At 59.7% G+C, this 26116-nt stretch overlaps 11 protein-coding genes across 11 annotated transcripts; 4 read left to right on the forward strand and 7 right to left on the reverse strand.

The window, feature by feature from the left end:
• Positions 1 to 15: 15 nt before the first annotated feature.
• On the reverse strand, positions 16 to 2864 carry GGTG_08551 (pre-mRNA-splicing factor CEF1). Its single transcript, XM_009226393.1, has 2 exons — positions 745 to 2864; positions 16 to 666 (listed from the first exon to the last, which is right to left on the reverse strand). The coding sequence occupies exons 1-2, from the start codon at positions 2716 to 2718 to the stop codon at positions 328 to 330; spliced, it is 2313 nt and encodes a 770-aa protein (XP_009224657.1). The 5' UTR covers positions 2719 to 2864; the 3' UTR covers positions 16 to 327.
• Positions 2865 to 3662: 798 nt separating this feature from the next.
• Positions 3663 to 4433, reverse strand: GGTG_08552 (hypothetical protein; the record flags this gene model as incomplete). Its single annotated transcript, XM_009226394.1, has 3 exons — positions 3663 to 3736; positions 3805 to 3865; positions 4335 to 4433. The coding sequence occupies 3 exons, from the start codon at positions 4431 to 4433 to the stop codon at positions 3663 to 3665; spliced, it is 234 nt and encodes a 77-aa protein (XP_009224658.1).
• Positions 4434 to 5265: 832 nt separating this feature from the next.
• Positions 5266 to 7007, reverse strand: GGTG_08553 (hypothetical protein; the record flags this gene model as incomplete). The annotated part of the gene is given in 2 exon segments (XM_009226395.1): positions 5266 to 5311; positions 5329 to 7007. 2 exon segments carry the CDS (start codon positions 7002 to 7004, stop codon positions 5266 to 5268), a joined length of 1722 nt encoding a protein of 573 aa, XP_009224659.1. The 5' UTR covers positions 7005 to 7007.
• Positions 7008 to 7023: 16 nt separating this feature from the next.
• GGTG_08554 (hypothetical protein) lies at positions 7024 to 9114 on the reverse strand (the record flags this gene model as incomplete). The annotated part of the gene is made up of 3 exons (XM_009226396.1): positions 7024 to 7270; positions 7356 to 8913; positions 8981 to 9114. The coding sequence occupies 3 exons, from the start codon at positions 9112 to 9114 to the stop codon at positions 7214 to 7216; spliced, it is 1749 nt and encodes a 582-aa protein (XP_009224660.1). The 3' UTR covers positions 7024 to 7213.
• Positions 9115 to 10205: 1091 nt separating this feature from the next.
• On the forward strand, positions 10206 to 10769 carry GGTG_08555 (hypothetical protein; the record flags this gene model as incomplete). Its single annotated transcript, XM_009226397.1, has 2 exons — positions 10206 to 10295; positions 10356 to 10769. 2 exons carry the CDS (start codon positions 10206 to 10208, stop codon positions 10767 to 10769), a joined length of 504 nt encoding a protein of 167 aa, XP_009224661.1.
• A 760-nt stretch (positions 10770 to 11529) lies between these two features.
• On the forward strand, positions 11530 to 13736 carry GGTG_08556 (SET1 complex component ash2). The gene is made up of 2 exons (XM_009226398.1): positions 11530 to 12157; positions 12258 to 13736. Exons 1-2 carry the CDS (start codon positions 11634 to 11636, stop codon positions 13540 to 13542), a joined length of 1809 nt encoding a protein of 602 aa, XP_009224662.1. The 5' UTR covers positions 11530 to 11633; the 3' UTR covers positions 13543 to 13736.
• On the reverse strand, positions 13489 to 15538 carry GGTG_08557 (hypothetical protein). The gene is made up of 2 exons (XM_009226399.1): positions 14157 to 15538; positions 13489 to 14072 (listed from the first exon to the last, which is right to left on the reverse strand). Exons 1-2 carry the CDS (start codon positions 15217 to 15219, stop codon positions 13879 to 13881), a joined length of 1257 nt encoding a protein of 418 aa, XP_009224663.1. The 5' UTR covers positions 15220 to 15538; the 3' UTR covers positions 13489 to 13878.
• Positions 15539 to 15620: 82 nt separating this feature from the next.
• GGTG_08558 (hypothetical protein) lies at positions 15621 to 17372 on the reverse strand. The gene has a single exon (XM_009226400.1). The coding sequence runs from the start codon at positions 17311 to 17313 to the stop codon at positions 15931 to 15933; it is 1383 nt and encodes a 460-aa protein (XP_009224664.1). The 5' UTR covers positions 17314 to 17372; the 3' UTR covers positions 15621 to 15930.
• Positions 17373 to 18305: 933 nt separating this feature from the next.
• Positions 18306 to 20856, forward strand: GGTG_08559 (hypothetical protein). Its single transcript, XM_009226401.1, has 6 exons — positions 18306 to 18981; positions 19051 to 19239; positions 19303 to 19345; positions 19409 to 19581; positions 19664 to 19892; positions 19958 to 20856. The coding sequence occupies exons 1-6, from the start codon at positions 18855 to 18857 to the stop codon at positions 20520 to 20522; spliced, it is 1326 nt and encodes a 441-aa protein (XP_009224665.1). The 5' UTR covers positions 18306 to 18854; the 3' UTR covers positions 20523 to 20856.
• Positions 20857 to 21554: 698 nt separating this feature from the next.
• Positions 21555 to 23093, reverse strand: GGTG_08560 (C-3 sterol dehydrogenase/C-4 decarboxylase). Its single transcript, XM_009226402.1, has one exon. It carries the CDS (start codon positions 22941 to 22943, stop codon positions 21708 to 21710), a length of 1236 nt encoding a protein of 411 aa, XP_009224666.1. The 5' UTR covers positions 22944 to 23093; the 3' UTR covers positions 21555 to 21707.
• An 881-nt stretch (positions 23094 to 23974) lies between these two features.
• On the forward strand, positions 23975 to 25714 carry GGTG_08561 (hypothetical protein; the record flags this gene model as incomplete). The annotated part of the gene is made up of 4 exons (XM_009226403.1): positions 23975 to 24229; positions 24293 to 24437; positions 24499 to 24863; positions 24977 to 25714. 4 exons carry the CDS (start codon positions 23975 to 23977, stop codon positions 25445 to 25447), a joined length of 1236 nt encoding a protein of 411 aa, XP_009224667.1. The 3' UTR covers positions 25448 to 25714.
• Between the last annotated feature and the right edge of the window lie 402 nt (positions 25715 to 26116).

Here is a 26116-nt window from a genome sequence, read left to right on the forward strand (position 1 = left end):
ACACATGCACCACGTGAGCTCCTTCTCAGACGCTACAGTCATCTTTCGAGACATGCTCGGGGCTTTGCGTTTATACGAGCCAGCTTGTCAGCGGCCTTGTTCTCACTCTCGCATTTTAACTGCTTATCCCAGATTGTACCGATCCTTCGCCAGTAACGCAGGCAGACATGCCAAACCCTCCAAGGAGAAGCCAAATGATGTAGATGGTATTTTACAAGACAATTTTGGTGATAAAAAAAAGGACAACGGGGAAAGCCAACTCTGAGGTCGTCGGCGGGGTTGCCAGCCGATCCACAGTGAGGCCGCTGGAATCGCCTCGACCCCGTCTCAATAATAGCCGTTGGCCACCGCCGCGGCTTGCGGCACGACGTCTGACTCTTCCCTAATCCGCCTGTAGAGCTCCTGCGCCTCGCGCTCGCGCCGGCTGACATATCCGACCTCCTCGCGGAGCGCCTCGAGCCGTCGCCTGACTGCGACCTCCTCCGACACCGAGAGCATCTCGAACGCGCCGAGCGCATTGTTGGCCTTGTTCAGCGCCTCTGACGCCTCCCCAATCTTCTTGCGCAGCATCTCTGCTCGGTTCTTGTAGCCGCCGTGGTGGAGGTTGAGCTTCTTCTCCAGCTTGTTGCCTTTTTCTGCCGACGACAGGATGGCTTCTTGGACTTCCTGCGATGCGGTCAAATTTTGGGTTAGCATATGTTCAAGTGGCGATGTCGTCGTGGCGGCAGACATGCAGATACATACCTTGAGAGCAGCCTGCATTGCCGCCACCTGCTCCTCCTCCTCGTCCTCGTCGTAGCAACCAAGGCCCAGGAGCAGAGAATTGCTCTTTTCCCGGTCCCAAACCTTCTGCACGTGTTCCGATTTTTGAACACCGCTGAGCTCGACCAAAATCTGTAGCCGCGCCTCGTCCAAATCCGCATCGCTGATCCGCTCGAGCTCGGCCGGTTTTGATACTGGCCGGCTGCCGGGAGCTGGGAATTTCGCTGCGTCGTTGGCCATGAGGATAGCCACCTCCTTCGCCACCATGGCCGCGGCTGGGTCCTCGAGCTCGTCCGCGCGCTTGAGCAGGTGGCTGACGTCGACAGCCGCCGGCCTGGGGAGGCCGCGTTGCACTGTTTGGGTCCGCCGCCTACGCTCCAGCTCCTCCTCGGCCTCTCTCCTGTCGCGCTCTCTCCGATCCCGCTCGGCCGCGTCCTCCTCCTGCTTCTCCACAGAGTCCACCTCCATCTGCTCCTCGGGCAGCTCAAGGTCCCACTCGGTCTCTTTGGGTTTCGGGAGCGCCGATAGCCCTTTGAGCAGCTTCTGCTTTGCTGCCACCTCATCACCGACCGAGTTGAGTGCGAACCCGTCTCGTGGCGTGCGGAGTGGTGTCTGGCCGGGCGCCCGCGGCGTCATGCCCGGCCCGCCGGGTGTCATACCGGCCATGCCGGACCGAAGAGGAGTCGCGAGGGGGTTGGGCGTGGACATGACCTGTTTGCGGGGTGCGACACCGTCGAACCCGGTCGATGCAGACCCTTCATGCAGCGGCGTGTTCTCGCCACCCAAAAGCGACGACTGCGTCTCGGTAAGCGCGCGTATGTTCCGGATTTCGTTGGCGATGTGGTCCTCCTGGGCCGGGGCCAGGGGCGTACGGATCGGGGCGCCGCTGTTGAGCTGCGAGTAGGATCCGACCAGGCCCCTTGTCGCCGTGTTGTCGCTCTCGCGCGCCATCTCACTGGCACGCTCGCCCAACATTCCCATCTTGACAATGTCCTCCAGCTCGCCCTCGCTGATCTGTGGCGCGGGTAGCACCAGGGAGCGGCGCTTGCTGCTCTGCTCGGCTTCGCGCATCTTTTGCATGCGGCCGGCCTTGAGAGCGGCCTGTAGCGAGGCGTCCTCCTTGTCGTTCTTCCTCCTCTTGCGGTCTGGATCCTCGTCCTGGTCGCCCTTGCGCTTGGTGGCCAGCTGCACCTTCTTGGGGTCGAAGGCGGCGTGCTCGCGCTGGTTGCGCTGGTGCTCCTCGCTGGTATCGTAGAAGCCCGGCACCGGCTTCTGTTCAAAGGGGATGTCGGCATTGTAGTCCATCTGCCCGGCTTTGCGCGTCGTGACCTTGATGTTGATACCCGACGTCTTGAGCTCGCGACGCTTCTGCAGTGCCGCCAGCCGGCGCGACTCCTCCTGCTGGCGCTCGCGGGCCTTGCGCTTTGCTTTTTTACCCTGCGTGTTCGCCAGACGGGCACGGGCCTCGCTCAGCATCTCCTTCTCGTCCTCGTCCAGATCAACCGTGTCGGCCTTTGCCGGCTTCGTTTCCGGGTCCGGATCAATCTCGCCGGGGCGCAGGCGGCGGACCGAGTCGGCGGTCGGGGCGCGCGCCTCGCCTCCGGACCCCGTCAGGCCCAGAGCACCGGACTCCTTCTGCTCAGCCTCGTCAAGGAGCTTCTGGTAGCGCTCGAGGCACTGGTTCGCGGTGCGGCCAACGATGGGGGCGATGGTGCGCCACTGGGTGGGCATCAGCTTGGCCAGGTGCAGCAGCTTCTCGTCCTCATCCTTGCTCCACTCGATCTTCCGGATGCTCGGGTCCAGCCATTCGTTCCATCGCGCCTTGCACTGCTTGGGCGTCTTGCGCGCCAGCAGCGACGACACGCGAGCCCACTGGTTCAACCCATACTTGGACACTGACGCCTTGAGGATTTCGTCCTCGATGTTGGTCCACACGCCTCCCTTGACGACGGGCATCTTGGCTGGCGAGGGCCCGACGGGCTGGAGCGGCGGGGAGATTCGCTATCGCCGTGATGCAGTGGGCGTTGTTGGGTTGATGGACTCGGTGCTGGGATAAGAGGGTTGACGTCTCGCGTTCGTTTTCCACTTGAAAAGAAGCGTCGGCAACCGCGAAGATAGAAAGCGTGAAGCACGCGACGATTGGCTGCGGGTGGATAAGTGTGGGGCACGGTGCCAGTTGGCTGACCTGCTCCCACGGCTATCCATGGATGGTCCCCAGTGTAAATTATCTTCCAGAATTATCTTCCGGCTCAACACCAACTCATAATCACGGCCATCGTTGGCCCGCCCCATTGCCCACAGCCTATTCCAGTCGTTTAGTCGCAGCAACTGTGCTAGGACTCAACTTTATTTATCCATATGGAACCAGCCAACAATGGAAATTTTCCCATCAGATAATAGTCACGTTCAGTGTTTTTCCTATCTACTTGTTCAAACCTGCGCCTAGACGGTCTGTGGACCTTCACAATGAACAAAGACGCTAGGACTCCAGGCATCGTCGCCAAGACCTTATTGGAATAGGAAGATAGGGGAACCCAAATCCAAAACGACAATCACGACGATGTGGGTTGGAGGCGCGATACGTTTGTTGTATAAATAGTATCCCGTGTGTATGCCATCCTATCCCGTCTAATACTGTAGGGTAGGAGATACAATGATCAGCAAACTAACCTCGGTGATAGATAGACGATAAGGATCATCTGGAAAAAAATTCCCCGGTTCAGGGGGCTGAGCGCAAGTGAGTTCTGAGTTTTTCCACTAACATAACTAAGGGGTTGGCATTGGACCGAAGCCATGGATATCAGGGCGGGGCATGCACGAGACAACGTTTATCATATGACTCCATAGGAGCACCGTTTTGAAGCGCCACTCAAGGTCAACCCGAGGCAAGAGCGGCCACATCAGGTCTTCCAGGCCGTCGCAGAGAAGATGTGGGCGAAGAAGAAGAAGAGGAACGAGGCCTTGACGGCTGCCGCTGCGGTGAACAAAGGGTCGTGAGGTGCAGTGAGGTACGAGGGGCGGGGTTGGTGATCACGGGCATACATGTCATATCACACCCCTTGCAACTCTTGAAGAAGCACGCCACGACAGAATCGCTGGTGGGCTGACACATGCACTTCATGCTTGTCAGGGGACAGCCGCGGTCCGCATGTTTCACAGCACACATGAGCAGGGTGTCATTCATGGAGTGGGCTGTCCTGGTTAGTGATTTCTATCAGGACATGCGGGTAGAAACCTGCGCTTTTAAACGGTAGGGGCTCCTTACAATGCATTCGGTTAGCTCTGGTACTAGCTTGTTCAGAGTTTCGAGATCTGACGATATCAGTCTGACAGAATGAGAGAGCGCAGAGCAACAGAGCTGTGAAAGAGCTGGCGATTCTCATGGAGTCAACAACAGACACCAGAGGCAGCCTCCAAAAGAGAGTTGGCAGACGGACATTCTCGAAATTTTTGCAAGACGGGGGCGCTGTCGAGACGAATGCATATCTATCCATATATGCTACTTCATTCGAGCCCTTGGGCTGAGCTTCCCTCGCCTCACCAACTCCATCCATTAGCGTTTTCCCGCATACCCAGACACGGTTCAGACGCTCAAGCCTAGTGCTCCTCGCTTCGTAGTTCACGGCCTCGCCATCCAAGAAGAAGTCGAAACGTTCCGCCGCACCTGCCATCGACTAAGCGGTTTAGGAGGCGGTGCCCGCCATGTTGTAAAAGAGGCTACGACGTTGTCAACAGCCATGGCGGACGCGGTTTGGCTGCTCCTCCTTATCGGGCTTTTGGTTCTGTAGCTAAGATTCTTGGCTCTTCCATCGGTGTGCTCAAAGCTCGGGTTAGCAGAATGCAAGTTTGCAAAGGAGACATTGCTCCTCTCAGTCGCGTACTCTGCTGCCTTCTTGACGCTCAGGCGTCCTGTCGTCACTTCGCAGTGCCACCATCAACACAAGTTGATCAAACCCCTGGGCACTTTGATCATATGCTCGTCCTGGCTAGATGGTATCAATGACCGACTGTGGTGCTCCTTCCGCGGCCACCCATGGGCGTGCCATGGAACCTGGTGTGCCTGGCACTCGTGGCAGGGTGTCATCGCATTCTAGCATGGACGTTGAGCTGCCGCCCCAAGTCAACTGTGCGCTGCGCCCCATCCGGGATTCCCGGTGCGACAAGCTCGATCCTTCGGCGCCTTCTCAACGAGCTCCGACCCGTCGAGCTGGTAAACTGTGAATATCAGCTACGCTACTCTAGAAGCGGTTAAATCGACTATTTGACTTTGCCGAGTTTATGCCGCACAAACACACAGACCTCCCACTCCATCCATGGGAGACGGGAGACAGGCAGAAAAGTTACATGCTCGGTACCTGGTGATAGCACTTGTAAGCACATGTCCAGTTCACGGCCACGCATCTTTGCGCCAGGCAACAAAGCTTTTCTCAGGCCATGCGAGCAACGAACAGCAACCTCCTCTGCCCTTCCTAACCAAACAAGGGCGGGAGTCCCCCCATGTCATCAAAGGGGTCTTGCGCGCGTTTGGCCACCAGGCTCGCAATGAGCTCTGCGCAAGCCACGTACCCGTTTTCCCTGGCCAGCCCCATCGCTCGCTCGCACATGGTGTCGTCAAAGCAGCCGTTCCCAAATTCCCACAGCAGCTCGACCATGTTTGTCCTGCCGTGCTCCGCCGCGCCCTCGAGCGGCGAGCGGCCCTCGATCAGCGAGGGGCTGGCCTGCAGGTCCGCCCCAGCCTCGAGCAGCTCGCCCGCGATGGCGCAGTTGCCCGAGATGGCCGCCAGCTGTAGCGCCGTGCCCCCTGCCCGCACCGGCGCGGGGGCGTTCACGTCGGCGCCCCGGTCAAGAAGCATGCGCACCACGCGCGGCAGTCCCAGCTCTGCCGCCTTTTGCAGAGGCGTCCAGCGCAGGCCGAGGTCGGCCGCCTTGTTGGCCGTGGCGCCGTGGTTCAGCATGAGCTCGACCAGGTCTTCGTCTTCGCTCTCGATCGCCATCAGAAGCGCCGTGCGGGCCATGAGATCGGATTCGTCAACGTAGACGACCATGTCTGGGTCGCAACCGATCTTGAGCAGGTAGGTTACGATGGGGAATTCGACACCTTCAGCCTCGCCATCGTCGTCCTCGCCATCGTCGCCCTCGCTATCGTCGTAGTACCCGTGTGCCGTGCCGATCGCCACCCCGAAAAAGTTTGACATGCCACGCCAGTGTTTCAAGCCCGGCGCGTGGTAATATGCTAGCATCGTCGGCATGTGCACAATTCCTGATTCGAGTAGGTGGGTGAGTGCTTTTAGCCCTGCTGGCCCTTGCATGATAGCCTCGTCTATGGCTTTGATGCCGGCAGGCTGGTGGCGATCCATAGACTTGGATAGATATGTCAGAACAGCCTTGGGGACTTTGCCGAGGAGGAGAGGCAAAGCTTCTGGGTAGTTGCGCGTGGCAGCAAGCAGGATGCCGTCGTCAACCGGGTTGGCCCCCAGGTCAATAGAAATCTCCATCAAACTGTCGTCTCGGTGCCAGATTGCTGCCTTGAGGTGTTTGGTGAGGCCGCGCGGCCCAACCACCCCGTGTTCGACCAGAAACGTCAACATGTCGCCGTCAACCCGGCTTGGGCTCACCTCGTAGGATTCTTCGTCCGTAGACGTGGTTGGAAAAGCTTGCTTTGCCTTGAGGATGAGTTCTCTGTCTCCCCACGCAATCAGCTCCTGCCACAATGCTGTAAAAACCACCTTTCCGTCCACAGTCCGTTGTGCTTCCGAGTTGAAGTCTGCTCGGAAGCTTCCAAGATCCAGAATCTTGTCGGTAAGGCGTCGGTTGCGCCGAAACACAGCCGCGAAGAGGGGACTTCGGCCTCTGCCGTCCCTGCTGTACGGCAAGAATTGTGATCCGGCGCTCGCCTCGGCCTGGATCAGTTCCAGGCTCGCGCCGTCGTGCCCGCCGTCGATCGCGCAGCGGAGCGCTTTGTATATGTCGGCGGCGAGCTTGGGATGCTTGGATCCGAGCATCTTGCAAACGTATTCATTGTTGCCACAAGAGGCTGCGGCAATGATGGCAAGGCTGAAGTGGGTAGGCTGCTCTAGGCTGTCTGGCGAGCCGCCGCTCTCGCAGATGCGAATGGACTCTTCGTTCCGCGAGTATATAGCCTCGGCTAGCGGAGTTGTCAGGGTATTGAGGTTTCTTTCGATCCGCGCCGGTGGTGCATCGAATTTTGGCTCTTTTTGCAGCACCAGCTGGACAACATCCATGCTGCCGGCCCTGAAAGCAGCACTGAGGACAGCAGAAAGTGACAGCGCCCGTGACAGGAGTAAGCTTGTCAGTTTAGGTCGTCCCATCTTTGCGCTTTCAACGAGCGCCCAATGGAACTCCTCTTGATGTTTACTATGGCATATTGAGCTATGAGTAACGTCGCAGATTCGGGAAATGTGTCTGACTACTTTCAGAGCTTCTTCTTCGTCTAGCGTCTTGACCAGGCCCGGCACGATTCCTCCCGCGACGAGACTCTCGTGTTGCTCTGAAGGTAGTCTGAGTATGAGCTTGGAAGCCAGGTCCGAGCCGTGCATTTCTCTCACAAGATATTGAAGTGATTCTAGAGGCACTGGGTAACCCTTTTCCACGAGGAGCAGTGCGATCCGCTCCGTGTCGGGGCTAATGGTTGTTCTCTTGGGCAGGTTCGCGACAAGGCAAGCGATGGGACCGGCGCCGTACACCAGCCCACCAGTGATGTCCCGTAGCTCCCAGATAGATTTCTCTCTCGCCTTGCGTGCGGCCAAAACGGCCTTGACGAGCGAGAGGTTTTGCAAAGCAGCGGCTCTTTCAAGTAGCGAGTGTTTTTGCCTCCTCCCACCCCCATAGCAGACGAGTTTGTCGGCATCGACCGTGCCAGTCTGCAAAATCTGCCTCACTGCCTCGACATGCTGGGCCTCCACGGCTGCTTTAAGGAGGCTTTCCGCAATGGCCTTGCTGTAGTGGTCCCTGGCGCCGCGGAATAGCCGCAGAAGTAAGGCGCTGCCGCCGGTTGGCCGACTGAGGAAGCGGACGACGCCAGCAATGTCCACATCATCTAGGCCGGCAAGTCCGTTGGCGGCCGAGAAGATCAACCGCCGGAACATAGCGACTCCCTCGGCGCCTCCATCGCCCATCATAATTAGTCGCGCCTCCGGTAGGAGCGAGCGCAGCGGCCCGGCAAGATCCTCCCCACCAACCTCCTGAACCGGAGGCGAGGTGTCCCTGAAGCTCCAGGGACCAGATAGCTCCGGCTGGGAAACACCACCAGCGATGACAGTATTCCCAAGTGGATTTTGCCAGCGGGGAGGAGTAACCGTATTGGTCTGGAACCGCCGCTCCACGGTGCTGAACAGACCCGAAAGCTTCTGTGCGAGGAGTTCCATAGCCGACTGGAACGAGCTGGGGTCGCTGGGCAAAAAGTCGAACATGGGGCTGTCGTGAGAAGCCCAATCGAGGCTGATGCGCCCGAAAAGCGTGGGTGTTGTGAGCCACGGTGGTGTCCCTAGCCTCCGACGAGGGCTGAGGGCCATAGACCCTGCTAGAATCTGCGGTGACGCTTGCGGAGAGAGAAGGAACCTATCGCTGACTTCCCATCGCTGGGGTGATGGAGGGTGTTGGGGTAAGGTGAGTTCGGCGTCGTCCACGTTGATCAAGCGTTGGTCGACGCTAGACCACAGCGCTTCAACGGCTGCTGTCACCAGGCCGGGTCCCGGTATCTCTGCGGGCAGGTCCACAAGCCCAATATCCTCTACCGAAATGCTTCGGTGAAGCGGATTGGGGTGACCCCGAGGAGGCGTGCCGTGGTCTAGGCCTCGCGGAATGCTTGCACGCCGGCCTGATTCTTGACCATGGGCTCCTCGAGGCAGTAGCTGCCAGTCCCCATCTGCACTTCGCACATGGAAGGATATCGCATCGGGTAAAAATGGCCTTGAGCTGTTTCCCACCCCAGTTGACGCGTCAGGCTGATACAAGCGGCGGTTCCTCTTAAGCTGCGTCGCGGACAGTGGGTTCCCATGGACGAGGATGCGAACCTGCGCGTGGTGGGAGGCGAGCCGGTCGTACTCCGCAATCACCGCCTGCCACTCTCCGCGCTTCAAGTTCTTCTGTCGCAGACCCCATAGCTTCAAGTGATAATCGTACTGTGCCGGCCTGACTAGAGGTCAGCGGAACTGTAAAGAAAACAGCGCACCCCGGTGCAGCATAAACCAAGACTCACGTGGCATCAAGCTGGTGATCCTCCTTCATTCTTTTGCATACCTCCTTGACAGAGTGCTCGGCAGCCAGCTGCAAAATGGTCGCCTTGTGCTCCTGCCATAGCTGCGCGTTTCTGGTTAGTTGCTGGGGCGGCATCTCGAAGTTCTGTATCAATGAAGGGAGCCGCGTGAAAGTTTTGTCATATGTTCAACGTACTCTACTATAGAGTAAAACCAGGGCAAGCAGCATACAAGCGAGCATCACCAGCCCAGCATATACGTATTTTATTCTCGTTTACCCCGCAACCGCCCGGCCCCCCTCAGGCAACCAGTTCGCAACAGCCGCCTGGCTGCCTTCATGCAGGCGCGACCAAACTGACCACACAGCGGGCTAATTGCTGGTATCACAAGCCCACTTCGAGCTGATTGGCCGTACTGCCAGCTACCGTACCAGCCCGAAGAGGCAGGGGTTTGGCGTATGGCTGGAAGGTCGAAGCGATTGTGAGAGAGGCATACAAAAAAAAAGAGGGAAAGAGGGAGAGAGCGTGAAAAGATCAATCTGGATAGCCCGTTCCACTGCAACAACCAGCGGATTACTTAAACCATGCACGAAGTTGGAGCCGGGCTCTTTTAAAGTCGGCTAAGACACGGCATTTCAAAAAATGGAGGCACTGGAAGAAGATATGTCGTCAAAACAAGATCTCGACGTGGGTCGCGTCGGTTCGCTTGAACCGCCCCTCGCAGTCTGGTTTGCGGCGAACTACAATCCCTGGCACTGAAAGCTCTGGGTGTGCGGCCCTCGGCGAAGCGCAGTACTAGGCCCTTCCAGGCCGAGGCCAGTAGGGCCGCCAATCAAATAGTATTGCTGAATTTGACCTTGAATTGCTAACCAATGACGTCCGCGCTAGCGACTTTTGTATCCCCCGGCATGTCCAGTCGGGCGAGATAGCCGGAAAGGTGCATGTGCAATGTATTCTGAATTTGTTCTGAATTTGTTCATCTGCCCAACACGACACCGGGGGGACTTTAGACCACCACTTTCTTGCGTGGTGTTCAAAGTATCTAATTCTTAGACATGGCGGCAAGGGAATTGGTATAAAGCCCGCTGGATCAGAAGCCCTTTTGGGGATTCAAGAGGACATCGGCAAGGCACTCGTCCCTTATACCCCAAACAGCTCAGATAGAAGATCGAAGCCTTTTTCACAGCTAGTTTCCTCTCCAAAGCATATCTCGTTCGTTCTCATCATTATGAGCTCCCACAACTTTCAGCATCAGGGGCTGGAGGAGTCCGTAGAGCAGCGGGACAGTCACACCAACCTCGGGCCGCAGACCCCAGAGGTTTCGCCGTACGCCCAAGCCTATGCGTACACACAGTTGGATGGCTGGCCCGCTCCCTAGTCCGATCCTCCTGTGGCTCCCCTTCACTCGAACCCGGACGGAGGCCAGCCAGGGCATCATTCCCGATCCACTCGCACTGCTGACGGGGACGCCGGCCCCGGCTCATCCAAGGAGAAGACCAAAAAGAAGCCCCGGAGGCGCGCGAACCTTGCCGAGATTGCCGCTGCCGCCGCTGCCAAAAGCTCCTCCGGCAGCCACGCAGGCACGACCCCCGCCCTCAGCATGTGGCTGGACCAAGACATGTCCGAGGAGCCCTACAACACGCTCGAGCCCGACAGTCACTACTCCCGGACCGGCAGCGAACCCGAAGTCACGGCTATGGCCGTTGAGCAGTCTGACGAGCACAGCGCCGCGGCTGCGACCATCGGGGAATGGGATGCCAGTGAGCGGGAGTATACCCATGCTCATATGTAGCGTCACCAGGTTGTGGAGGCTCGCCTCTCGCTAGTGAGGATGGCCTCCTTTTTCAGGGAAATGACAGTGATAGAATGAGAACGCAAATCAGTGTGTGGAAAGGGCAGACAATGCACGCGAGGGGAGGTTTCTTGAGGACATGGTGGAGTGTAGATCTCGAGTCGATATTATAAATTATTTCCAGAGTTCGTCGCACGCGAGGACCTTGTTTACCTGTTTGTATATGCTGTTGGCCGTCGTAGCCCTTCTTGGCCTGGATGGTGTGGACCACCGCCTGCTCGCCCTGCCCATAGAGCTTGGGGTCGCGCCGCGAGCCGCTGAGCTTCTTGGAGTGGTGGTCAACCATGGCCGTGGTCTCTTCGGCCTGCCCCAGATCGATTCTGAGGCCGAAACAACACGCAGGCTCCCGTTACTACAACGCTGCACTGGCCGGCCCCACTGGAATGGTTGCGACCTTGGTGGTAATGCTGAAAGAGAGAGGTAAGGTATTGTGGTTGGGGTGTTTTGGGGGGAAAAGGGCAGCAGGGGTGCTTGGGGAGAAAAAGGGCGGCGGGTGTAACACGAGCATGGATAGGTGGTGATAGTGTGTGTAAGGGACAAAAAAATATATCCAAAGCATAAGGCGTAACAACCTGGTAGTGATCCATAGCATGGTGGGTCGGTATGTACCTGGGTACCTGGTGCTAGCGCTAATTGTGGGGCCCCTTGTCCATTGCTGCTGAATTGGATCGAGTTTGGCGTCGGAGCTGCAACGGAGCAAGCTTCACTCTCAACTCTACCCATCCCATGCCCACTGCTGCCGGCGCCGGAGCCCACGTCTGCATGCATCGACACACCCTCACTCCCAGGTAGCCTCTCGGGAACATGGCGGCGAACAGCGAGACCCCAAATAGGGAGGCGACCCCCTCCGCGCCGGCGCCAGGAGCGGCCGCGTCGCCTTCGGCCCGCGCCGGGACTCCCCCCGCGTCCTCCATCCCGCAGAAGCGCGCCATGGTCGAGGACGATCACGCCCCGGCCGTGCGTTCACCGCTGAACCCGGACGCCGCCCGCACCCAGGCCACCGCGACGCGCGCGCAGTCGCAGACCCGCGACGAGTCGCCCGTGCTGGCCCGCGAGAAGCGCACAAAGAAGGAGTCGCTCAAGAAGCGCGAGGCAAAGGCCAGCGCTGCTGGCGTCTCCTCGGGCGGCGACAGTGCCAGGGCCACGCCGGACCCGAAGCTGAAGGACCAGCAGCCCGACCACCCCAAAGCCTCACCGATGCGATACAAGCCCAGCGGCCCGCTCAAGCGCTCCGACTTTGAGCCCAGCCGCGATCCCGTCCTCATCAGCCACCACAAGATCCCCGGGCTGGACGGCGAAGAGATTGAATTCTTCGACACCTCTGAGCAGTGAGTCGCCCTCCAGGGCTGTCCACATGGTCTTCCAGACTCTCCCTCTGTGTGATACCTGGGTCACTAACGCAACAGCTGCTGCGCTTCCTCGTAATAGGGCACTCAATAGGAAAAACTACGTCTACAACTACTGCATCGCCGACCCTCGCTTCCCCTCATCACGTTACTACCGCCAGACCGAGCCACCGCCGTACACGGCACACCTCTCGCTTGAAGATGCACCTCAGGGCGTCTTCTTCGACCGCGAGGCCCGGCACATAACAGGCGAGCAAGGCTTCCGCATGGCGCGCGCCAACGTCGCCGTGCGCGAGGGCCGCTGGTACTGGGAGTGCAAGGTGGTCCGCGGCGTCCTCCCGCCGCAGCCGGCCGGTGCCGACGACACCAATGGTGACACCAAGGCGGCTGCCGCCCCGACGTCTCGTGGCCACGTGCGCATGGGCTGGGCGCGGAGGGAGGCGTCGCGGGATGCCCCCGTCGGCCTCGATGCATACAGCTACGGCCTCCGCGACGTCGGGGGTCAGAAGGTGCACATGTCGCGGCCGCGCGACTTCTTCCCCGCGGGCGAGGACGTGCGTGAGGGCGACGTCATAGGTCTCGAGATCTCGTTGCCGTCCGAGCAGCTGCACCGAAAGGTGGTACTAGGCCACTACAACCCCGTCGTCGATGTAGACCACCACCTGCCTGGAGGCGACGAGGCCACCGAGGGTGCCAACATCGTACGCGACCGCGTGCCGTTCCGCGGCAAGACGCACATGATCTACTTTGAAAAGTTCGACTACCACCCGACCAAGGAGCTCGAGGACCTGATGAACCCCTCGCCCATGGCGGCCGCGGCGGCGCACGGCAGCCACCTGTCGGAGAAGCCGAACCCGAACCACCCCGTCACCTGCCTGCGCACCCTCCCGGGCTCCTACGTCAAGATATACAAGAACGGCGTGCCCATGGGCACCGCCTTTGAGGACCTGCTCAGCTTCCTGCCGCCGGCCTCGACGCCGAACGCGAAGCTCCAGGAGGGCGCGCGCGAGGGCTTCGACGACGGCACCCTGGGCTACTACCCGGCCGTCAGCGTCTTCCGGGGCGGCGCCGCCGAGGTCAACTTTGGCCCGGACTTTTGGTACCCGCCCCCGGGGTTCCGCGCCGAGGCCCCCCCGCCGGACGGCGACGTGGACATGGTCGACGCGGACGGCACCGGCGCGCAGGAAACCCCCGCCGCCCCGTCGGTGAAGCTACGCCCCATGGCGGACCGGTTCGACGAGCAGATCGTCGAGGACGTGCTCTACGATATTGTGGACGAGGTCGACTTTTGGATGCAGGACGGAGGAAAGGTGGTGGACAAGGCCGTCTCGGACGCCGAGGGGCGGGATCCCATGCAGGAGGACTAGAACGGGGCCGTTTCTTGCATGTGGCCGCGTCGGGTGTGAGCGGCGTTTGAGAGGTGAGAAGACGATAAAAAGAAAATACCCACGCTGGGCGATCCCGAGCATGTCTCTGCTTGTCCTTTGCGCTCAGATAGCCGCCATGTAGATCACATATTACAAATCAAAAGAAACAGCCATCAACTCCATGCTGTGCGTATGCTATTATCGTGTCCTTCGTCAAGGCGGGCTGCCACCAGTTTTCTACATGAAAAAGGAAATATTATGTGCAGCCGCAGATTGCAATTCATTATCCTGGCCAACGCAAAAAGACGGCGCGGGTTCAACCTCGAGGCCGAAACACTACTTCGACGTCCTTTTGGTGGCAGCAACAGCACCGGGCGCGGAGGCCGAGCCGCTGGCCTCGGCGCGAGGGGCCGGCAGCTGCGGGTCGTCGGGGAGCTCCTCGATCCTGTCGCCGGCCTCGGTGGTGCGCTCGCCCTCGAGCCTGACCTCGCGGCCGCGCTTATGGCAGTACCACAGGACGAACAGGAGGACTGTGGAAGGAAGTGGTGAGGAAGTTAGTATTTTTATACCTTTTTTTTTCATTCATCTTGTAACCAAAAAAAAGAATTACTCACGGAAAATGGCGACACTCCAAAGGACGTTGGTGCCGATAAATGCCGGCCAGCGCAGCTTGAGCGCGTTCATGATGGCCTTGAGCATGCCGACGATGGCGCTCGGCTTGGTGATGAGCTCCTGCAGGTTTCCGGGCATGAGCAGGCGCATGGCCGTGTCCTTGAGCCCACCCTTTGAGTTGTCGTCGTGCTTGAGCCCCTGCGACTCGGCCGCGGCGCGCACGAGCTCGGGCGCCATTGTCGCCGTGACCTTGTCCGGCAGGGTCTCGACGAGCTTGCGCAGCGACGCGGGCAGGCGGTCAAAGTTCTTTGCCAGGTGGCCGTCCGGGTCCTCGACGAGCAGCTTGAGGTCGTTGGCGGCCGTCGGCACGCCGTTGACGAGGTCCTTGAGCACGAGGGTGAACTTGCCCACCAGCTCGGCGCTCTGGGGCGAGAGCGAGAAGGCGCGGTTGTTCTGCGCCGACAGGTTCAGGTCATTGAGCACGCGCGTCAGGTCGTCGCGCTCGCGCTCCGCCTCGGCCTCGGGCACGCTCAGGTTGGGGTTTGGCTTCACTTCGGGCTTCTTGTTGCTGTTGCCGGGCCGCCGCACCAGCACCGAGATGCGCCGCCCGATGCGGTCCGTGAACTTGCCACTGCCGGCCCCGGGCTTTTCGGCCAAGGCCAGCTCGCCGCCCACCTTGCCCTTGCCCTTGCCCATGAAGGAGTCGGCGTCGCTGTCCCAGCCGATCTCGGGCGTCTTGATGCGCGGCGGTAGGGGCGGCCGCGGGCCCTCGTCGTCGTCGTCGTGGGCGCCGTCTAGCCGCCGGGCCGAGGGCGGGCGCGAGCCCGACGTCAACAGCCTCAGGAACCGCTCGTCCTCGTCCTTGAGCAGCGGCTCGACCATCGTGTGTTGCGCCTCCGACGGGCTGGCAGGGCCCGGCTCCACGACGCGCGGCACGCCGGGGGTGGCCGGGGCGCTGGAGCCAGAGGCGACCGCTTCATCCTTGGCGAGCCGCTGGGCCGTCTCCTGCTCCTTCTTCTCCGCCCGGTGCTTCTTGACCTTTCTGTATGCGAAGTATTCGAGCATGTCGCAATTGGCACAGGCGTTCGCTGGGGGAGGTTGTGTGGTTGGAGCTGGTGCGAGCTCGCGTGATCCTTTGAGGAGAGTTTGTGCTTGACTGATGTTTTGGCTATTGCGAAACTTCTAGACAGCAGTCTGGAGGCGGGCGGTGGTTTAAGAGACACCTGCGATTGCCCGAGCTCAACCGAGGCAGCCAGGGAGGTGGGCTGAAGTCGCAAGGTGGACCTGACAAACGAAGATACCAGCCGCAGTGGGCGCCTCAATGCACAGGTCACGCCCGACACGTGTCGCACTTCCAGGTTCCCTGATTTCTCCAGAGTTGTTGAGGCAGCCAGCCCAGTGCCGGATGGTGGCAACTGAGCCCAGCCACTCGTGACATCATGCACCGTCACATGCAGCTGCAGGGTCCCAGTTGGGTGGAATTATGCACGCCAAGCCACCATCTGGACGGGCAATTGTGGGGGAACCAAGTGCCGCGCTGAGATGTGCGCCGCCGACAAGTGCTGGGGGAGAATGAAACTGCCAGAGCCATGTGAATGTCGTGTGGTATGCCCACCGACGGTCTTGGTAAAACTAGCTGTTGGGTATCATCTTCTCCATGACGAGCATAAAGACTACAAAACGTTTCATCAAACAAAACAGGTGGCCCAACCAAGATAAACGCCAGGCCGCTCAAGTGCTTATGTAGGCAAAACTAAACAAAGACAGGACCCTGTCTTATCCGTCCTCCTCTTCCTCGTCATCTTCGGCCTCCTCGGCGATGGGCCCCACCGTCTCGCTCCTCCTCGCACCGACGCCCCTGCCGTTGCTCTGGCGGGAGGCCACCAACGCCGTGACGGCCCTCTCTCCGACAAAGTGCTCCCCATCCCACTGCGAGCGGCACTTGGGGCAGGCGCGGTCTCTCCTTGACCGCCAAAAGGCCTCCTCGCAGATGTCGTGCAGGCGCACGTTGCACTCGGGGCGCGCGCACCGCTGGCCGATCGTGACGACGTCCTTGCAGGCCTCACAGTGCTTGATGCGCTGCCACTCGTTGCCCTCGGCGTCCGGGTCGTTGTACGTCTCGTTCATCCACGCCCACAGCTCCATGAGCGCGCGCGGCGTGAGGCCGTAGTAGCCCGCCCGGCTCTTCTCCAACCAGCCCTCGGCCACGAGCGACGCCAGCAGCGCGAGCACCTCGCTGTGTCTGAGGCCCTTGTTCGTGGCCTGCGACGCCGGCCCCTCGCCGTTGTCGGTGCCGAGGCTGACGCGGCCGTTGCGCGGCGGCGAAGGGCGCGACAGCTTCAGGGCCTGGTCCTCGGTGAGGCACATGAGCTCGAGGCGCGGCTTGTTGTATGTGTCGAATATGGCGTCCAGTAGGCGCTTCACGAACGAGATCTCGTCGGCGGTGTGGGTGGTCGCCAGCTGGGTGCTCGGGTCGCTCGTCACGTTGACAAAGGCCCACACGGGCTCCTTCGTCCTTTGATGGCGCAGTTTGCGGATGTCGAAATCAAGCGGCGATACGGCCTCGCGGGCCAGGCGCGCAAACTTTTCCACGTCCTCGGCCAGCAGCTCATCCGAGGCGATGGGGTCCGGGTTGTCGTGTATCTGGTTGAGGATGCTCGCCAGCACGGGGCGGGCCTCGTCGAGCGTCATGCTGCCCCGCGCCATTAGCGCCTGCAAAAAGGCGCGATGCGCGTCCTGCCATTCGGGCGGTACTGGCGGTTCCCACGACATGTCTCTAGCGCCGTCGGCAGCGGCTCCGACTGGCGAGTGTGGGAGCAGGTGGTGGATGGTGGACGGTGGACGTCGGCCGTCGTGGTCGCGGGCGGGCGGTCCCTTGCCCGACAATGGCTGGCGGGCGTGAGTGTGCTTTACGCGTCTCGGTGAGTGCATCGGGCGAGCTGATTGGACTTGAGACGCGTCCGTGCTTGGCAAGGCTGGTTTGGTGGGGAGCGGCACGGCAGGCATGGGGCGCAAGCACGCACGGCTCGCTTCAGGCACCCGCTCCTTCTCCCGTCCAGGCACACACCCTGGAGCGGAGGGAGGGGCTATAACCTCAACTGCCCGTGGTGTCGTGCATGAGCCCCACATATCCTCTTGTCTCCTTTGCTTCGTTTCCATCAGGAATAGAACGAAAACTGCTGGGGGGAGCGATCGTCAGGAACATGGCGCCCAACATGACCAGATGGCGTATCTTCCGCCTTATTTTCTCCAAGGCACTGCCCTGCCAGATGCGTGCTGCCGACGCCGACGCGCTGGGCTGACAAACTATAACATGATGTCCGAGTTCCTGTTACGCACATAGAGATCGCCACGAGACACGAATCGTGGTCATGAACCCGTCGCGACACCCGTACCAGAGTCTGCACCTCCCCAGGGTCAAGATGTAGGCGAGAATCGGAATCCACACGGTCCGAACATCTCCCTTCTGTTTCTCTCCTAATCTCCGTCACCTGGCTCCCCTTGTGTTTCCTCCAGTGTCCTGTTTCTCTCTTTTGCTGTGGTCTACAACTGCCGGCTTCTATTCCAGGAGCTGTCTCTCGCGGCATTATTTCTTTGATTGGTATTGTTCGGTCACTCCTACTCTAGTACGTAAGACTGACCTCATTTGCCATCGCACCCCAGCACCTTCGAAAAACTTTAACTCTAGCTATCTACCTCTTCAGGCGCAATGGCCGGCGAGCTGGCCCGTGCTGGCCCGGTGGCAATCTGGGAGCAGCGACGGCATCGTCGCACAGGCGACACAGGAGCGTGGGAAAATCGCCAGTTCGGTGGATTGCCCCTTTCTATCTTGGTTTCAGCTTGTTCTGTCGCTAAAAACCAGAGGACACGACTCGGGATGCCCCACCAGCCGTCTCGATGGCCCCCAGCTCGTAAACAGGAAAATGTGGTTCCCACTACGCCTTCCAAACCCTTCTCGCAAGCGCTTGGCTTTCGCCGTCGTTGCTTGGCACGGCGGAGGGACCGACCGAAGGGGCGTCGAAGAATCCCTTGTCTCCATTTCTTCCTAGTAGAGTATACCATTTCCATCGTCGCTTGTGGCTCGTTTCGCTTCTTGAGATCCGAGCCATCCCTGCCTCGTGGCCGAGGCCCATAGATACACTGCGACGATCCAATCGGCCGGTCGAGCCCGTGGAGTTGTTGAAGGGTCTTCCTGGTCGTGGCTCCGGGGCGCATGCTAGCGTCTTTCCAATTTGTGTCCGCGGAGCAGCACGACGTCCAGGATGGGCCGCCCATTTGTTTGCGCGATCCCCTGGCGCCGGGGGACGTCTCGCACCGAAAGGACGGTTCCTGACAGCGGGAATAAGCAAGAAGAAAGGCTGCGGAGCGTCACCGAGATATCTCCTCTTTGGATGCAACGCCCCACAACCCACCAGCGTGGATCGACAGGGCGCAGCCGCGCATTGGCACCCTAAATATGCCCGACTCCCCCTGCGTCTCTTTCCCTGCACGCATTGCTCTCGCATCGCAACGGCCGGCTGTCAAAACCAGGCCGATATTCCATTTCTCTGCCGAGTCCCACCTGGCCTGCCCTCCCGACTTTCGAATCCGCTCTCTTCAGCCCTCGACGACGACCTGCCCTCTACTACCAACCCCCAACCATGGCCAGGCTCTGGCGGAATAGGTGATGATATGTCACTTGACTCAACGAAGGAGCGCAAATGGCCGTTCAAATCGACCAGGGGATCCTCGGGGTCGCGGTGGGCGTCCTGGTCTATAGCTTCATCTGCCTCTCTGCCGGTCTTCTCATGATAGTCCTGGTATGGGCCCGGCAGGAGCGCACGAGCTGTAAGTTGAATACCAAAGCATGTGCCCGAGACATCCTGCCCAGGCCGCTGACAGTACTTATCCTTATAGATGTTGCTTGTCTATCATTTCTCACCTCCATATCCACCACGGCCTCCATCATCCAGCAGTTCCACACCATAGTGGACTGGGAGAATATTGCCATGGCCAAGTTTGACCGCGTCCTCGCCGATCCCCGGAACCCAGAACTGTCCATTTCTGGAGCATCTGTAGGCGTTGATCTTGTACTTTTTTATATCCGTATGTCTCCCTTCCCCTAGTCTTCCGACTTCACATATCGTCGAATCTAACCCAGATCCCCAGAGTACTACTCGTATAATGCAATGGCAATGATGACTCTCTTCTGGTATTTCCTCTCCTCCGTTCCCTGTCCTAATCATATATAGTCATCCTGGCTAACAAGGACCAGGGCCTTCGAGTTGGCTGCTTCTGTCTTCAAATGGACGGATCTGAGAGGGAAGCGTAGCAGTCTGATTTGCAAGACAACTGCCTTCCTACTTCCTGCGTTGCAGATGGGTATCTTGCGACTCCGTGCCACTCAAAAAATCGAGGCACTTTTCTACATTATCGCCAACATCATCAGTAAGTCTCACTGCGCCATCCCGGCTCCAGCCATGTGCCTTGGTGGGGTGCTTCGGAGCTGACAGACGGCACCTTTCCACAGTGGCCATCTCTCTATCGTCTGGGGCAGTTCTCCTCATGTTGATACTGTTCAAGTATATCCGCGTGCGGATGGCTTTCATGTCCTGGCACGTGGGCTATGGTGAAGCCTCCTCACCCACGTCACAAGCAACGGACCTCAGCCGCTCGCTCCCCGTCACGGTTGCGCCGCGCCAGAGCATCCACGACAACTGGCTTATGGTCAGATTCACCATAGCATTTGTTGCACTTGCGTAAGCTACCTCTGGCTCAACAAACCACCCTTGTTTAACGTCAGTATAGCTAACTTTATGGACAGCATTTTCGAAGTGCTCACTATTCACTTTGAGACGGTCACCTCTGCAGCCAACGCCAACATAGCGGCTGGCACACCCGATTTGAGCGCCGACGCACTCAAACAGGTCGTCCTCCTCTTCATGCCCGGCGTATCGGCCAGCTTGCTCGTGTTTGTCGTGTTTGGTACTACCAAGACGCTGCGCGAGTACATGTGGGCCAAGGTGGTGCCACGCCGCATCCGCGAGCAAAGAGAGGCCGCCCGTGCCAACAGATTACCGTCGGTCGTCTTCCCGCGCGGCGTAGACGGCGGCTTCGTCGCCGACCAGCACCAGATGGCGCTGCTGGACTCCCACCAGAGGAGGGACAGCAACGACCGCAGCGACAACGGCTACGGATACGACCAAGAAACCAACACGGGGGGCGGCTATCCGCACCTGCCGCCCATCACCTCGGGCGGAGATCTGAGCGACGTGGAGCGTGCCATCACAAAGAGCGGCAGGACGAGCACCAGAATCACCAAGCCGCCCTCGGTTATTGTCCCTGGTGGACGCCCGACCCGGGGCTCGCGAAGAGGAAGCAAGCGATGATTTCTTTTATCCTACATTTGATAACTCGTCTTCTCTCTTGTCTTTATAAATGATGACACGTGATAGGGTGTTGGGGGACTGGAGTTGGCGGGATATGATACCAAATTTGCCTGAATTTTTACTGTATGATGGAGGCCATGCGCCGAGGGATAACGGGTTTCGGAGGGGAAAATATGTATGATTATGTGTATGATTCTAGCGAGGAGCAAAGGGATGTGCACAATTTTGATATGTTAGCTTTTAGTTTTTGATGCACACCTAACGAGGTGTCGTGGGAGGAAATCGCCTCAGGATCATTCAGCGTCGCCTGCCTTACCGTCGTGGAAGCGCTCCCAAAATTCTTGGTCATCTGTACTCCCTGCCGTGGATCGGGTCGCCCTCCCCTCCGGCCGTTGCGTGGAGACCACATTGGCGCGGGTGTGCACCTCTTGGAGGCCGCGACGGCAAGGTCTACAACCACTGACCACAAGACCACTCACCGAGGAGGGAAACGGCTGTTGGCAAACATACACTAGAGAAAACGAAAGCAGGTGAGACGAAGGCCGAGCGTTTCTGTTGGAACTTGGTTGGCCTAGACGACCACACCGAGGCTGGGCAGCCGGCCACTGTGATCAGCCCCTGGAAACGTCAATAGGTCTGGTCGTTGGGCCATGCATTCAGAGAATATTGAGTCGCGGCCACCATGGAATTCAATATAAATGGATGGCGACGGGACCATGGGGAAGAGTCGCGAGATAGCTGGACAGGCAGATGTCCTTCTCCCTCAACACGCAGACGTAAAAAAAGACATTGCAGGCTACAAAATATACGTCCCACCACATCATAAACGGGGTCCGCCATGTACTCCAAAGCGATACCTGAAATGGAGGAGGACGGCGGCCTACGCCTCCTCGAGTCCGCACAAATCGCGTCTAGCTTCCTTGTCAGAGGTGAAACTTGCACGTAGCGCAACTATCATCGTCAAGGCCGTGGTCAGGCTGATCTGTCTCGTTATTTTGAAAAGACTTGGAGACGACCTGATGGAAGCGTGGTCGTAAACAGACGACGGGGTGGCAAATTGGGATTCTGGATTTGTTTGACTTTTGGGGCGTGGGATTCGGTTCGCACACACTAGACATGATCAACTAGACTTTGCACTTCCTAGATAGATACGACAACTCGTTCCTTTCTCCTTTTCCCAGCCGTCTAGGCGACCTTCTTCGCCGTTCCCGTTTCTGCCTCCCTGCGCTTCAGCTCCCACTCCATGGCCGCCGCGACGACCGCATCATGATCCGAGGCGGGCTCGAACCCGAGCCTCTCCCGGATCTTGCGGGTGCTGTACGTGTGCGAGTGCAGCGAGTACACCAGCGCCTGCCTGCTCAGGGACACGGGCGGCCTCACGCGGCCCAGCGTAAAGATGGCCAACGTCCAGTACACTATCCACACGACAGCCCGCATGACCCAGCCCGGCACCACGACGACGCGCGGCTCGCCCTTTGTGCCGTAGTGGCGCTGCGCGGCGTCGTACATGACGCGCACGTGGTGCCAGAAGGGCACGGGCCGGCCGTCCGACACGTTGAAGGCCTCGCCGTCGACGCGGCCCGACGCCCGGGACCGGTCCAGCAGCGCCTTGGCGGCCAGGCGCAGGGCGGCGGCCGCGTTGGCCACGTCGACGACCTCGATGGCGTTGCCGCCCGCGCCGATCTGCACGAACGGCACGCCCGGGCGCGCCGCGGTCCCGAGCATGGTCCGCACCATCTGCGAGTCGCGCTCGCCGTAGGCGTGCGCCAGCACCAGGGACGCCGTCTTCAGAGGCGGGCGGCCAGAGGCGGAGGAGGAGAGGGAGTCGGGCTCGTTGGCGGCGAGGACCAGCTTGTGGGCGGCGGCCTTGCTGCGCGCGTAGGCTTCCTCGGGCGGGCCGGGACCGTCGTCCACGTCGGCCCAGGTCGGCAGAGACTCGTCGCCGTCGACGTGGGGCGGGTTGCGGTACATGTCGATGGTGGCGGCGAGCACGAGGGCGGCAACGGAGCCGCAGCGGCGCGCCTCGTCCAGCAGCACGCGCGTGCCGTCGACGTTGCTCTCGAGCTGGTCCGCCGCCGCGCCGCGGCCGCGCGCGCGCCCAGCCTCGTCCGGGAACGAGAAGTTGGGCGACGAGCAGTGGAAGACGACGCGCGGGCGCGCCGAGGACAGCAGCGCGCGCACCCCGGCCGCGTCCTCGACGCTACAGGCGTGGTAGGTCGCGCCGGCGTGGTGGTTGGCCGACGACGACGACCCGGCGGCAACGCGGTCCAGCACGTGCACGGCGCCGCACTCGGGGTCGGCCAGGAGCTGCCCGACCAGGTGGTAGCCGAGGAAGCCGCTGCCGCCCGTCACCAGCACGTCTCCGAGGAGAGGGCCTCCGCCGGCCTGGTCGTCGGACGGATTAGGGGTGATGTGGGCCATGCTTTATGTATTGTTCTTCAGGGTTCGTTCACGGTGTGAGGGAGTCAACATCGAACAAGGTTAGGAGAGGGGCTTTGGGAGTCCGGGCTCTAGGTCTGGTGGTCTAGTCTTTGGTGGAAGCGTGTGATACACGCCTCGTGCGGGGTTGCATGTTAAACTCTAATAGGGTGGGATCGGCGCAGGTGTCTAGGTAGGTAGCCCAACGTCGATGCGAGCTTAAATGCGAGGGGAATTAATCTAGGCACGGATCCGACCTTAGCGAGCTCAGGTGTAAACCAGCGCTGGCCAAGCTCAGGAGTGAGAATCCAAGCACGGCAATATGGCTCCCGACTCAATTCCAGGAGCAGATATACCAACCACGGCCGGGCCACTAGACTATAGAAGCGCAGAAGCGCGAGCACAGGAGAACCACAGCTTGGGAACACAGGATACTGTTTGGCGGTTCCGATAAGGAAGGTGACAATGGGTGATACCAAGCTGCAGGTATACAGCACCTGATACGGAGAAGTTGTTGGGCTCACCAGAATCGCCGTTGTCTGGTACCTGGGGAGAAATACCACAACGGCAAGCCCTGTACAACTGGCAAAAAAACCAGCCGGCCCAGCTTAGAATCTCGAGAGAATCTTCCTGCAAGATAAGCCATCGTAAATTGCCAAGCTATCTGCTTCACATACGGCTCAATCCTACCAAACTCCTGCGGCAGTCCATAAACAGGCCGCACCCATGGGCTGATATTGCGGGCTCTACTACTGGACCCACCACTTCGCGGGCGAGCGCCTGCGAAGTGGTACCTCTCCTTTCTGGTAGGCTACAGCAACACGCTCGGCCTGATCGGCGGCGTGTGCGGCGTCAGCTACGGGTTTGTGCTGATGTTTTGCTTTGTGTGGGATGACTGGCTGGCAAGCTTCTTTCGTTCTCCCGTCGTTTCTTTTTTTTTTCCTGGGCTAATTCAAGGGCTGACAACCCCCCTACCAAAAAAAAGTATCGTCATCGGGACCGACGGCGCCTGGACGCCGAGCAACGCCGTCTTCATGGCCACGCTGCTGGTGCACGCCACCCTGGCCTCGACGCTGTCGCGGCTCATCGGCCGCCTGCAGACGGCGACCGTGGTGCTCAACCTGGCCCTGATAGTGGCCACCGTCGTGGCGCTGCTGCTGGGCACCCGCAGCCGCGGCGGCGGCAACGACGCCAGGGTCGTCTTCGCCGAGGTCCAGAACCTCACGGGCTGGTCCCTGATCCTCGCCTTCCTGTCGCCCATCTGGACGGCTGGTGGCTACGACTCCTGTGTAGGTAGTGGGGAGACAAGAGAGTTGAGGGTGAATTTGCTGACACGACATTTGTGATGTCAGGTTCATAGTGAGTTGGCGGGAACCCCTGATGTTCGGAGGTGCATGTGTGAAAGCTCACGAGAGAAGCTGGAAATAGTGTCAGAGGAAGCATCCAACGCCGCGAGGGCTGTCCCGCTCGCCATCATGTTGTCGGTAGGGTTGAGTGGTATGTGTCGAGTTTCTTGCCCGTCACCCTACCTGCAGCGAGCTGACACCAACTTGCAAAGGACTGCTGGGCTTCGTCGTCGTCGCCGCGATCGCTGCCTGCATCACTGACGTCGAGGCTGTTCTTGCAACGCCGTTTGGCCAGCCGGTACGCCGACTATCTCTACCCCTTTTAGATGCCTACATCTACTACCAGTCCGCCCTCGGGGGGGAAGCTAAGCCAATCAAAAAAAAAAACAAAAAAAAAAAACAGATGGCGCGGGTATACTACGACGCCCTCGGCAAACAGGGCACCCTAGCCTTCATGGCCCCCCTCCTGGCCGCCCAGTTCTTCATGGGGCTAGCGGTGTTGGTCGTTGCCTCGCGCCAGGCCTGGGCTTTCTCGCGCGACGGGGCGCCGCCTTTTTCTACGTTCTTGAGGCAGGTTGTAAGTCGTTTCACCGAGGGGGGGTTCCAAAGTGTAAAAGCATGAAAAAAAAAGGTCCAGCAAACGGAGTGGGGGTAAAACCCGACCTGACACTGCATGCACGACAAAAACAGTCCAAGCGGTTCGGCTACATCCCCCTCCGCGCCATATGGGCCGTCATCCTCGCCGCCCTCCTGATGGGCCTGCTCTGCCTGATCGCGCCCGCCGCCGCCGCCGCCGCCGCCGCGCTCTTCTCGCTCGGCGTGGCGGGCCAGTACGTGGCCTTTGGCGTGCCTATCGCGGCGCGCGCCGCCGGAGGGGGCGGCGGCGACAAGTTCCGGTCGGGGGCCTTCTACACCGGGCGGCGGCTGTCGAGGCCCATCGCGGCGGTCGCGGCGGCCTTTTGCGCCATTGTGATTGTGCTCTGCATGTTCCCGCAGGCCGGGCCGGCCCCCGCCCCCGAGGGCATGAACTACACCGTCGTCGTGGGCGGCGCCGTCTGGCTGGGCGTGTCGCTGTACTATGCGGCGAGCGCGCGGAAGTGGTATCGTGGGCCGAGGGCGACGCTGCGGGTCGTGGAGGGGGCGAGGGCGGCGGCTGAGTGATGTGTGTGGTGGGTGCGGCGTTGGAGGCCTGGGGCGGTAGATTCGAATGCTGCCTGGCTTGGAAGCGGGGGAAATGTTGTGCCCGCAAATTTGGACAACGTGCGGCGCGTGGTCCAGGTGAATGGAAGGTGCACAGCATTCAATTTCTTTGCATTCAGGGGAAATCTGCCTAGAATAGTGTTGTAATGTGATGTTGCGCGTGACGGAGTTGCGTGACTGGAAATGGAAGCATGATGGTCTCGCACTGGCCTTCACACACACACACTGGACCCCGCTCAAGTCGAGAGTAGGCGCTCGTCCAGCGAGCAAGCGATCATGAGATACCTGGACTACAGGGTACCTAGAGTGGAGCAACGCGAACTACAGCTAACAGAAGAGAAATGTACAATACCTTTGGTTTTATTCTGTCGAGCTGGCATTCTGGAGCGCAAAGATATTTGTTAGCATGGTCAATTCGGGTGCAGTAGCAAGTGTGGGAGAGAGCAAAAGCGGCGTCGGAGACATCGTTCACGCAGGGGAGAACTTGTGACGCCCTGGAAGAGAGATGGGCACACGCAAACAGGGAGGCCGGTAAGGGAGAAACTAAGAAGGACGCCGAAAACGGAGACTAGGTGGCGTTACAATAACGGAATAGGCGAAGCAGCGATTGGGCGTGGCGAACGTGAGCTG

Source organism: Gaeumannomyces tritici (assembly GCF_000145635.1).
Source record: "Gaeumannomyces tritici R3-111a-1 unplaced genomic scaffold supercont2.4, whole genome shotgun sequence".
NCBI lineage: Eukaryota > Fungi > Ascomycota > Sordariomycetes > Magnaporthales > Magnaporthaceae > Gaeumannomyces > Gaeumannomyces tritici.